The following is a 12,859-nucleotide window of genomic DNA, read 5'->3' on the forward strand; positions in this document are numbered from 1 at the left end:
TCTACTGTACCCTTATCTCATGGAATTAAACCATGGTAGTTAAAGTGGTGTCAAACTGCATTAATTCTACAATGTAGATGCACTCTGCATGATCAGAAACTCAACTGTCTCTGAAGCACCAAAATCCTAACTCTACTGCAGTTACCACCCTGGCTTTTCTTATATATATGACAGACAACAAATCCCAAGTAGCTCTGAGCCTATAAGGGCAGACTTTGTGAGGCTTTCGGGGTTTGTAGTTCTTCCCGCCTTCGTGCTCCTTTGCATTCCATTTACCACCGCGACTAGAAAGACTACGAATCCCATCAGTCTTTGCGCGAGACCTTTGGGGCGAGTAGATTGTACGTCACCGCACAGCAAGGCCAGGTGCTTTTGCTGGGGATTCATGTGGAGGTCAGAGCTGTCTGGGGAGGTGAGTGAAGCAATGCGATCATGCGGCCCTCGGAGTTCTCAGCCGCCCCAAATCTTTTTTCTTCCCTTCCTTTCGCTTCAGTCTGCATTTGGGAGGGTTGAGAGCGCTGTGAGTGTTAGGAAAATGCATGGAAAGGGACGAAGAAAACAGAGCAAGGGTTAAAGAGGGTGGAGATGAGGAAAACATGGTGGTTGAGAGGCTTTTCTGAATTCCATTTCTGGCAAATGGTGGGCTGCAACCTTTATAGGCTGGATATCCCTTAGCCTAATACTTGGGACCAGAACCGTGTTTCTGATTGTCTCCTCCCCCCCTCCCCATTTTGGATTCATCTACACTATAAAATTAATGCAGTTTGACTCCACTTTAACTGCCATGGCTTAATCCTATGCAATCCTGGGAGTTGTATTTTTACAAAGCTTTTATCCTTCCTTGACAAATTATGTGGTTGTCTCACCAAACTATAAATCCCATGATTCCATTGCATCAAGTCGTGGCAAAGTGGTGCCAAATTGCACTAATTCAACAGTGTAGATCAGGCATGGGCAAGCATCGACCCTCCAGGTGTTTTGGACTTCAATTCCTACAGTTCCTAACAGCCTACCAGCTGTTGGGAATTGTAGGAGTTGAAATCCAAAACACTTGAAGGGCCAAAGTTTGCCCATGTCTGGTAATACTTGCATATACAGAATATTATGAGATATTTTGGAGATGGGACCCAGATCTAAATAGGAAATTCCATTATAGAGGGTGTTCCAAAATGATGGAGCCCTTCAACAAACTAATTTGCAGAATCTACAAGAATGGAACCTTTTGTACTAGACTTTGTAAAAAAAACCTAAAGAAGATGACCACGATAGGATATGAGAACTAAAAATAAGAAATATATGGTTATCTTCTGTATTTTGTATATTAAAACTTAAAAGACGGGTGCTAACTGATGGGCCAATTGTTAAGAAACCATAATAGAAAAAATGCACAATATCAATGATATAGAAATTATAGTACATATACTCACACACACACATATATAAGTATATATATTAATATGTTTGTTTATGTATGTATATAGAGAGTGAGAGAGACAGTTTGATATAAAAGGGTAGACAATGGACCAAGCTAATGAGTATTTATACAGGCATTAATAATACATTAACAAACAAAATCATCTCTAAGAAATATAAATGAAATATTATTAAAAGTAATGGAAAAAAGAAAATGTAATGTATAAGTAAAATGACAAAAAACTTGAACTGTGGTTCTCAACCTGTGGATCCCCAGATGTTTTGGCCTTCAACTCCCAGAAATCCTAACAACTGCTAAACTGGCTGGGATTTCTTGGAGTTGGAGGCCAAAACACCTGAGGACCCACAGGTTGAGAACCACTGGTTTATACTAACAAAAAAGCTGTAAAATTATAAAATTTGTATGTATAAATATAGAGAGAAAATGTAATGTAGAAATAAAGTGACAAATAACTAGAAGAAATACTAATGGTATAGGCCCAAGGGAGAAGATAAGAAAAAATGGGGCAATATCAGGAGAAAGAAGATCAACAATAAGGACAAATGGCATCAAAAATGAAACATTTTTTTTGTTTTTCCTAAGCGAAAGACATTGTGAGCCCTTCCCCCCACCCTTGCAGTACAAAAGTATGAAAATGAAATAAAAAATGTATGACTAAGACAAAACAAAATGATGGAACCAATTTCAAAGCAGAACATTTCACAATAGCTACATGTTATCACCCAACAATGTAATGTTATCAAGTTTTCCTAACCATTTTGAACCAGAAACAAAACTAGACAATAACTCTGCAAATTGAGATGATTTCATTAGGCCTTATCTTGTGAAGTCACCATCTTGCAAAAGACTGGGGCTGGAGGTTGTTTGTGAGCTGGGAGAGACCTCTAGCGATTATCATTTGAAACTCTGCTTTGAAGCTTTCAAGGGGTAAGGGTTTCATTCATACACGGTTCGTGGTTGCAGAGGTAAAGTGATTTCAAATCAGGTACATCTCTTTGAAACACCCTTTATTTCATATACACCATAAATATATAGCCTAGAGGGTTTACATGAGAAACAATAATATATACCAACAGAAAGGAGATTGTTAAATCAGAACAGTTATCTGGGTGTTTATTCTGGAGGAGATCCTACGATATTCAACACTACTAGGTGGGTATGAATGATTTGTAACTTGTCATTGTTGGAAAACAGACTGCTTTATAGTCAGCTCCCATTGAGGGAAATTGCTTCACTACCTTTTTTTAAAGGCTTCTATGCATTTCCCTATTCTATGCGCAGCTGTGATTTTTTTTTTAAGACATAGAAGCAGGCTTGAAGCTGACCTGATGGCTGCCAAGATCTTTGAGACTGTTGGTAAACTGGGCCTTGGCCTGGCAATTGCTGGTGGAGTTGTCAACTCTGCTCTTTATAATGGTAAGGACGTATTTTCTTGCATGAGATATTGTAACTGACTGCAGTTGATTTTAGTGATTTGCCTTTGACTAGAACTCTTCAGTAGAATATTAAAAACTGTTAAGCAGAGACAGCTGAGCTGGATACTTTGCTATGGAATATAACTGATAAAAGCTTAGGGAACTCCTTCTTCATTAGGCTTGCATTTTGTCCCAATCATTTTGTAATACAATACCTAGATGGATCCATAATCATAGTAGGCTTCACCGTAAAAGTAAAAACTAAACACTGAAGAGAAGAAGTCAATATTTCACAGAATTGGGAGACACACACAAAGTGACAAATAGGACCACACATTCAAAAGGGGAATTATATTCTGCAGGAGTGTAGCTAACTACATTATGTAGCTTTCTCAATGTCATTGGACTCCAACCACTATGTTCAAAGATTATGGCAGTGGTAGTCAGCAAGACTTATAGGACCATATAATCCACACTCCTACTGTAAGGTCCTAGAATAAAAAATGGGAGGGAATTCATTTCTAGCCTGCAATGTAACATGAAGGCTTGGGGATTCTGAAAGTTATATTTAAAAACAGCAACATTTGCATCCGTTTGCTGAAATCCTGAACAGGCGAACACAGCATTGCAACATTTTGTTCCATTTGTATCTTTGAATAAACCAGGTGGTCATAGGTTTATCACAGGCATGGGTAAACTTTGGACCTCCACAATTCCTAACAGCTTTCTGTTAGGAATTGTGGGAGCTAAAGTCCAAAACACCTGGAGGGTCGAAGTTTTCCCATGCCTGGTTTATCAGTATGTAAACCTTTACCATTTTTGGCACATAAAACTCCAAATTGATGTGGGACATGGTTCACTATTTCTTACTTTTTTGTGGTTCCAGTTTCTGATGTTTTGTTTGCTCTACTCCTCTTCTAGTGGATGCAGGCCACAGGGCTGTCATTTTTGACAGATTCCGAGGTGTCCAGGACATAGTGGTGGGAGAAGGCACTCATTTTCTTATCCCATGGGTGCAGAAGCCAATCATATTTGACTGCCGCTCTCGCCCACGCAACGTTCCTGTGATCACTGGGAGCAAAGGTAATCAGATGCTGGATCAGTTTGACTTTATCCTTGATACATAATTCAGTTTGATTGAAAAGTGGTGTGGATTTCCAAGTAGAGTTCTGGGCAAGTTGCAACAGGTTATCATAATGGCCAGCCCCTCGGTTATTTCACTTCAATCAAGACAAGACAAAACAAGCCCACTGGCATAGGGAATTATTACAGAAGGTGATTTTAAAAAATACTAGTTTTCTGGTTTTGGTTTCCTAGCTCCTAAGCCTTGCTGGGATTGGAGAAATGCCAAATTAAAAAGAAGAGGATCTATGGTCCTGAGGATGTTACTGGGACAGCAGTTTCTAACCTTCCTCACCATTAGCTCTTTTCTCATTGAGGCTGCCATAGAGATGGCAGATTGTGGGGGGAAATTCACATAAGCTTGCAAAGAGGCATGAACTGGGAATTGCTGATTTATAGCCTCTTCAAAAACATGGAGTGGGCCCGGAATAACATACCCTTGACTTGCAACCATGAATTCTTGCTCTAATGTTCTTCCTATCTTTCTGGTAGATTTACAGAATGTAAACATCACATTGCGAATCTTGTTCAGGCCAGTGACTGTTCAACTTCCCAGAATTTATACCACTATCGGTGAAGACTACGATGAGCGAGTGTTGCCTTCCATTACAACAGAGATTCTGAAATCTGTAGTGGTAAGGAAAAGGCAATTTTTCAAGTGGTATCATGCTCCTGGGGTGCAGTAGGAGAATGAATAAATAAATCCAGCATTAGTGACTTCTAACCCTCAGGCTAGACTTGGATATCCATGGGGAAAACATATTTTTCTTTTTTTAAAAACAACAAATAGCTTCTAGTTTACTAGAAAAGTCGTAATTCAAATACATTCCAGGGTAAGCCAAAAATAAGGGGAAATTTCTCCCATTATTCTCTAAGAGGACTCTCGGGCATTTGAATGTAATTTTAAGCATGTTTTAAAGAAATTATTGGGGTGTGCAACCCTTGGTGATCCTGTGATGGGAGGGACTAATGATTTTATTTATATTCGCCTTTCAACATAGGATCCTTGGTGATGTCCATTATTATAAAAGCACAATACAATTAAACTGTTAATATAAAAATTAAAACAATTTTTAAAGCACAATTTTAAAAGCCATTAAATAATACTTTAAGTTTAAAACATAGTAAAATAACACTATACCACCACAACTGTATTAAAACTTATGTTACATATACCAAAACCCAAAAGCTTCTTAGAATTACAAAAAACGTATCTGCTAGCAGAAAGACATTAGGGAGGAGGCCAACCAGACCTCCCAGAAAAAGCGATTTCATGAATGGGGAGTCATCATTGGGAAGGCTCTCTTACACACACCCGTTGCCTTTTAACACATCTCATTGTTTCAGGCTCGTTTTGATGCTGGTGAGTTGATCACCCAGAGAGAGCTAGTTTCACGGCAAGTGAGTGAAGACCTCACAGAAAGAGCGGCAACATTTGGCCTTATCCTGGATGATGTTTCCTTGGTAAGAAACCATCATTGCTAACAGGTTAGGGTTTAAACTAAGGAGGAAGGAACCTGTGGCCCTCTTTATGTTGATTACAACTCCCATCATACCTGCTATTGGCTTTACTGGCTAAATATTGATAGGAATCATGGTTCAAAATGTCTGGAGAGTTGCAGGTTTCTCATTATCTTCTGGCATAGAAAAAAAAATGTGACCTTGAAATCTAAAGGCTGCAGCAGGAGGTTCAGATGCAATGAGCAGATCAGTGACAGGAATGCTTCAGTCCTAGCAGTAATGTGTCTGGATTCAGGTTATATTAATTTGTCCAAAGTGAAAAGGCCATGGGTATCTCAAAGGAAGTGCTTCCATCTCATTCTGAATGTAATATACACTGGAAATAAACAGATTATTTTTTTCCTCTGGAATGTTTGGAACAGTCCCTTGTTTCAATATTCTGCTGTCAATGCACATGGAACTGCAGCAGTCATTTCTTCCTGTTTACCTCTGCTTCCATTTCTTTCTCTTTCATCTGCTTCTCTTGTGTCTTTTTCTAGGATGTAAATTCCCAGGCATAGTAGATGAGCCTAATACTTGGTTTTCCATCTTTTTAAGGCACCACAGAATAGTATGATATGAAGGGCTATCACACATGGCAAGTTTTCATGGCATTAGCACCCCAATAACACAATTTAAAACTTGTTTGTACGCACTTTCAGGAAACAAGCAAGTAAAGTTATCATTTTTGTTTGTTTGCATTACTTTTATTACTTCACTTCAGCAGAAAAAATGGAAATCAAAGATACAGAATGGGGGACGCCTGGCTTGACAGCAGTGTGTGCGAAAAAGACCTTGGAGTCCTTGTGGACAACAAGTTAAACATGAGCCAACAATGTGATGCGGCAGCTAAAAAAGCCAACGGGATTCTGGCCTGCATCAATAGGGGTATAGCATCTAGATCCAGGGAAGTCATGCTACCCCTCTATTCTGCCTTGGTCAGATCACACCTGGAATACTGTGTCCAATTCTGGGCACCACAGTTGACGGGAGATGTTGACAAGCTGGAAAGCGTCCAGAGGAGGGCGACTAAAATGATCAAAGGTCTGGAGAACAAGCCCTATGAGACGCGGCTTAAAGAACTGGGCATGTTTAGCCTGCAAAAGAGAAGGCTGAGAGGAGACATGATCGCCATGTATAAATATGTGAGGGGAAGTCATAGGGAGGAGGGAGCAAGCTTGTTTTCTGCTGCCCTGCAGACTAGGACACGGAACAATGGCTTCAAACTACAGGAAAGGAGATTCCACTTGAACATTAGGAAGAACTTCCTCACTGTGAGGGCTGTTCGACAGTGGAACTCTCCCCCGGACTGTGGTGGAGGCTCCTTCTTTGGAGGCTTTTAAGCAGGGGCTGGATGGCCATCTGTCGGGGGTGCTTTGAATGCGATATCCTGCTTCTTAGCAGGGGGTTGGACTGGATGGCCCATGAGGTCTCTTCCAACTCTACTATTCTATGATTCTATTGCAGTTTAACACATTTGTAATTTGTGTATTTTTAATATCTTTAATGTATGGATTTACATGTCTGTAATTTGTGTTTAATAGTGTAGTTTTTTCAAATGCCTTGAGCACAATGGAGGAAAGGCAGAGCTAATTTCAAAATAATAATAATCTTTAACGTCGGTAGCTTGTATTAACACAGTTCATGAATGACAAGTCTTTCCCTCTTCTCTTTCAGACACATCTGACATTTGGGAAAGAGTTCACAGAAGCAGTAGAAATGAAGCAAGTCGCCCAGCAAGAAGCAGAGAGGGCTAGATTCATAGTGGAAAAGGTGAGGCTTAATATGCTTGATAGATCACATTGGCAGGGAATCACTTCTTGCTGGAGAGGTTTATACCTTTTTTCTCAGTTCCATGCTGCTCAGAAGTCATGACTTCTAATGCACCTCCCCTCCCCTCCCCCCCCCCCCCCCCCCAATTTGTTCTCTTCTGGCTACTGTCAACACTCAATGCTGAAATTTGTTCTTGATGGGGTTAGTTGTCCCTTTTCCTGCTTCCATTATTTATCTGTTTCCTTCCATACTTTCACAGGCAGAGCAACAGAAAAAAGCAGCTATCATCTCAGCAGAGGGGGACTCAAAAGCAGCTGAGCTGATTGCCAATTCTCTGGCTAGTGCTGGCGATGGCCTCATTGAATTACGCAAATTGGAGGCAGCTGAAGATATTGCGTATCAGCTCTCGCGGTCCCGCAACATCACCTATCTACCATCAGGACAGTCAGTGTTGCTCCAGCTACCCCAATGAGCACCTTCTCTGTTCCCGGCCCTCTCTTTTTTCTACAATTCCCTTGAAAATAAGATCATTTAGCCAAAAGTAATCACTGAGGTTTCACAACTTGGGGTTGAAAATTCAAGAGATTGAAAATACCTTACTATAATAAAGGTGATCAATCTTCATTTTCTTCCACTAAAACATTATTTTTGTTGGTGATCAGTATGCAGAATGAAAGTTGTAAAGGACTAAGGAGTTGTGTTTTTTTGTTCTGACAAATTTAACCTAAGGCCCCCCTCTGGAATGAACATTGATTTTTACAAGATCTTGCCATATTATTTCATTGTAAGCTTTGTTTTGAGAAACTGAAAAAGTCGTCTTTCTTCAGCCCTTTCTTTGCTGTCAAATACAATGCCAAGCAAGGGTTTATCAGTATGAGAAAATTCTGCCACCCATACAGTAAAGCAGATTATAACAACCATCATGATCTTTGAGGATGGATTGTTCCCATATGGAACTAACACTTTCATGCAAATTTTATTCCTGCTCTCCTCTATGACTTGTCAATGGTTAATATACCTATCTTCATACTGAGAAAAAACAGATCTTTTAGACAGCTAATTTCTGTTTCAGTCTCATCCCAGCTGTAAGGGAAATGTGGCAAGTTTTCCACTGATCGCCTGATGATAGCAGCATTCACTAGTGGGATGTTTTAATTACTTCAAAAGAAGTTTACTTCTGGCAAGAAGTTGAGACTGTATTAAACAACCTTCAATAAATGAACAAATAAAATGTCCCTTCTTAACAGTGTGACTTGGAAGTTAATGTATTAAGAACTCTAAATTGGAAATCTTGGGATCAAATCTTTCTTCCTTGAGTTCACTGTAACCTTAAGCAAGCAAAATTGGGCCACCACCCCCGCTTGCTATATCACGTGGGGGTCATCAACTTTCAGATAATATGCACAGTAGGCCAGTGCTGGGGCTTGTAGACCCTCCACGTGGTATTGAACTCCACCTCCCATCACTTCTATCTACCTGGCCAATGTGAAGGTCTGATAGGAATTGTTCAACAGTACCTGAAGGTTCACTTTATAGCTGACTGTCACAGCCTGCAAATGGTTTTAGACAATCAATAGTTGTCTACCACAAACACATAAGAGAACATGGGAGTGATGTGCCTGCAGAATGCAAATAGGAAGATCACCAGACAGTTCTAATTCAGGAGACTAGCTGCCAAACAGACCATCTACAGTATCTGGATCATCTTCAAAAGGTAGCCTCTTACCAATTTCCTATTTGTACAATTTGAAATAAAAAATTTAGTTCATCAACTGAATTACAGATGCACCTAGCCACTTCTGCCACTTAATTATAGATGTTAAGATCAGGTGCAGCTCTATACCACTATCATTTTCTATTAGGTGACTGTAGGCTAACACATGTTAAGTAGAATGCATATTTCAAAGGATTAACACCCCGCCCCCCAGACTCCCATTCCCAGAATCTCCAACCATTAGCTATGCTGACTGGAGCTTTTGGGAGTTTTGAAATGTCTAAAATTCCAAGGATTGAGAACTGCTGCTCTTAAAACAAAAAAGAAAAGCAGAAACATATTTGGAAGGACACATTACTCCTGCAAACAAAATACAAACTGAACTATATGCCAACATCCGCATGTATAGGTAGAGAAATTATCATCAACACCCCCATCTACATTGGAGTCGGATAATCCATTTTGCAAACAAATACGCATAGTGGTTTAGGACAAAAGCTGGAACTCAATGTGGATGTCAAGTGAAACCACAGGGAGGATGTGGAAAGTAGAATATCTGCTGGAATTAAGCCAGAATGCCTGGGAAGGAAAATGACATGAGAAACATTCAAGGGCTAGGCAGAATTTTTGTAGAAGGTGAATTAGGCATTTGCAGCCTTGAGAACCAATAGGGAAATCACAGGATTGATAAGATCTGCAGCTAAGAGGCAGGCGTGTCATTCTGTGGATTGGCAAACAGTTAAGGTGCAAGGACAGGTGTAGGTTTGTATGCACTTTCCTCCTCTGCCTAGGTGACATGCCTTTTCATGTCAAAGCTAAGATCAAAGGGTGACTGTAGACAACTGAAACAGCCTTGTCAGAACAAGAATGAGAGAATTACCTATTGGGCAGCCTGCAGACATCACAACTTTATGGTCAGCTCCATGTTTGAATGGGTCATAAGCAACATGACTCCCATTCAAATCTTTCTGTGAGTGCAGGAAATCATGCGGCTCTTCATACATTGTTGGAATACAAGTCCAAGTATGGCCAGTGGTGAAGAATGCTGAGAGTTGCAGTTCAACATCATCTGGAAAGCCACATCATTCCCTTCATACTAGTCTAGTGTTTCTCAACCTGTGGGTCCCCAGATGTTTTTGCCTCAACTCCCAGAAATCCTAACAGCTGGTAAACTGGCTGAGATTTCTGGGAATTGTAGGCCAAAACACCTGGGGACCCACAGGTTGATAACCACTGTGTTAATCAATCATGATGGTCTTGGCTGATGAGGCGATGTTTCAAATACACTGGCAACTTTAGTCAACACTGGGCTTATAGTACTGTAGCAAACTGAAATGAGTAGGGGAGATAGCCAAATACTTGGCATTGCCAAAAGTACCAAGACAAAATGAAACCTAGAGGTATTTTTGCACCTCAACTTCAAATATTTCTGACTTTTGGCTGTGCTGACTAGGGCTAATATGAAGGTTGATTACAGTATATTGTTCTTCCATCACTTTTTTATTCCTCGTGCCTAATTGGTTTGTGTGTGTGTGTGTGTGTGTGTATCACCCAAAACATGATTTTAGCCTTTTGGTTGGAGGCTTGTCATTGATGGGAGTAAACTGTTAACCTAGTTATATGGGCAATATTCACTTGAGAGGATTAGAAAACATTGTTTTACAGTTTCTGTTCATATAAGATTTGTTTCCTATTTTGCCTCACTCTATTTTATTTGTGCTGTATTCTGTTTCTCACACAAAATCAAGTCACTTCTTAACAAAGAAGATGTTTCCATGAGCACAGTCTTTCTCTTCTCTCTGGGTGCAAGGACTTTTCCCAACCCTTCCCTATACTCCCTATTCTCAGATCAGTAATGCAGTCAGACAGGTGGCCCTGCATGAGTTTGGATATTTGTCAAGTTACACCAGGCTAGAGCATTTGAAGTCAGGGTTTATAAGAATAATAACAATATAGACAGAGGTACTAAAACATCAAAGAGAACTGCAACTCATAACAAATCATAATGATAAAAAATCTAACTTGCTTAGTAACTCCAGTAGAGCTGGTTCCGAAACATAATGTGTTTCTGGGTCAATTACTGACACCTCCATTGCTAACCGAATAACTACTACCCACTATAACAAGTCACAGAGCAGGTATGGGAATTTTGTAGCTCTCCAGATGTTGTTGAACTTCAGAGACCCACAGAGCTGGAGGCAACCCCAAGGGTGCAAGTCCTTACCACTACTCAAGTATTTGTGATGGGTAGCCACCTAACTTCTGTTTTAAAATCTCCAATGAAGAGTACACTGTCTTCACAACTAGTCTGTTCCACTGCTGAATGGCTCACATCATTGAGCAAATCTTCCATGTTTAATCTGAATCTCAAAATTTGAATCAATTGGTTTGGACTCTGTCTTTTCAAATAAGAAAAAACAAAGTTATTCCACCTGCCAAGTAACAACCTTCCAATAGTTAACGAGTACTATGCTATCACTCCTCAATCTTTTCTTCTTAGCTATATTTACTCAGCTATATTTTATTTCTCTGTGCTAAATTTACTTAACTACCTCAACAGCTTCTCACAGGACTTGATTCCTCATTCCTTTACAATGTTGGCTGTCCTCCTGTGGACATTCAGCAATCTCCAGCATTCCTTTACATCCATTATGCTGATTGGGACTGACTGAGGCTATTGGGAGCTGTGGTCCATAAACATCTGGAATAATTTCCATCCCTCAAAAAAAACAACTTTCCCAACTTGAAGATGTGGACTGTAACTCCCATCATCTCCAGGAAACACAACCAGTGATCAGGCTGGCTGAGAACTGCGAATAGTAGCACAACACTTTGGAGGGCATCCAATAGAAGAGTGACAAAAAATTCCAAAAAACAGGCATGTTAATCTTTTGCAGTAAAAACAGCAGAGCCATATCACAACAATTTTGTGAGTATTTATTGCACTAAAGAAGTCAGTCTGCAGGCGAGTTTCATGCCAACAATGGCTGGGAAAATTGTATTTGGTGCACTGGCCCAATTAACACTCCACTCATTTGGGATGCTAATTTTAATTGCAGCCACCGTTAACCAGGCTGCAACAATCAGAAGCATTTCCTTTGAAGGTACCTACTTAGAAGTAAGCCCTGTTGAGTTCAGTGGGGCTTATTCTTTGCATAGGCTTGCAGCTGCAACTCATACATGTCAAAAATTGTTTTTTTTATAATTCCTTATAAGACTAAAGTGTCTAGACTTGCGAAGTAAATAAGATAGTTCAAAGAACTTTATGGAAAAAAACAAGGGAAATGTTGTAGCCAGGGTTGTTCATTTGCAAATGAACAAGCAAGTGGTTTCCACATCTTTACCACCAAAAATTTTTTGGTCATTACTTTCAATTACTCCCAGTATGATCCCTAAAGTAAGTCTTCATTAAAAATTGTATGAGCTGTTCTGCCAGATTATCAGTTTGAAGCTGATTTATAAATGACATGTAAATGTTCTGGGGTCAGACTGTTAGGGGGGTGGACTATTTCAAAAAAACAAATTCCTATGCACCCTCCACATATCTTATTTGTAGTGCAAATAAGATATTTAACATGACAAACAATTTTAGCCAACATAAACTTACCAGTATTTCAATGGGAAGTGTGAGCCTGCTTTTGACTGATGAGATAGTCAAGTTTATTAGGATTTTTGTTGCTGTGTGCCTTCAAGTTGTTTCACTTAGGGCGAAAGTTTAGGGGCTGAGTAAATGACCTTGGAGAGCCACAACTTCAGTCCCTTAAAAGAGAAATTGACTCCTGAGTTATCATGGCTTAAAAGTGTCTCAACTGATGCTTTATAGCAAATCCTTGTTTCCACAATAAGCCAAATTTGTCAAAATCCAATTATCATAGACAGAAAGTGAGGTGAAATCTTCTG

At 39.8% G+C, this 12,859-nt stretch overlaps 1 protein-coding gene across 1 annotated transcript; it reads left to right on the top strand.

Moving 5' to 3' along the window:
• The first annotated feature begins 272 nt into the window (after nucleotides 1-272).
• Nucleotides 273-8,489, top strand: phb1 (prohibitin 1). Its single transcript, XM_003222633.3, has 7 exons — nucleotides 273-412; nucleotides 2,736-2,851; nucleotides 3,772-3,933; nucleotides 4,465-4,607; nucleotides 5,320-5,436; nucleotides 7,150-7,245; nucleotides 7,505-8,489. The coding sequence occupies exons 2-7, from the start codon at nucleotides 2,764-2,766 to the stop codon at nucleotides 7,715-7,717; spliced, it is 819 nt and encodes a 272-aa protein (XP_003222681.2). The 5' UTR covers nucleotides 273-412; nucleotides 2,736-2,763; the 3' UTR covers nucleotides 7,718-8,489.
• The last annotated feature ends 4,370 nt before the right edge of the window (nucleotides 8,490-12,859 follow it).

This window comes from Anolis carolinensis, chromosome 6 (assembly GCF_035594765.1).
Source record: "Anolis carolinensis isolate JA03-04 chromosome 6, rAnoCar3.1.pri, whole genome shotgun sequence".
Lineage (NCBI taxonomy): Eukaryota > Metazoa > Chordata > Lepidosauria > Squamata > Dactyloidae > Anolis > Anolis carolinensis.

Bases quoted from the DNA above. Each gene is read 5' to 3' on its own strand.
- phb1 (XM_003222633.3), top strand. From the start codon at position 2,764: ATGGCTGCCAAGATCTTTGAGACTGTTGGTAAACTGGGCCTTGGCCTG. The intron at 3,934-4,464 runs GTAATCAGATGC...TCTTTCTGGTAG, and splicing joins TGTGATCACTGGGAGCAAAG to ATTTACAGAATGTAAACATC. The intron at 4,608-5,319 runs GTAAGGAAAAGG...TCATTGTTTCAG, and splicing joins AGATTCTGAAATCTGTAGTG to GCTCGTTTTGATGCTGGTGA.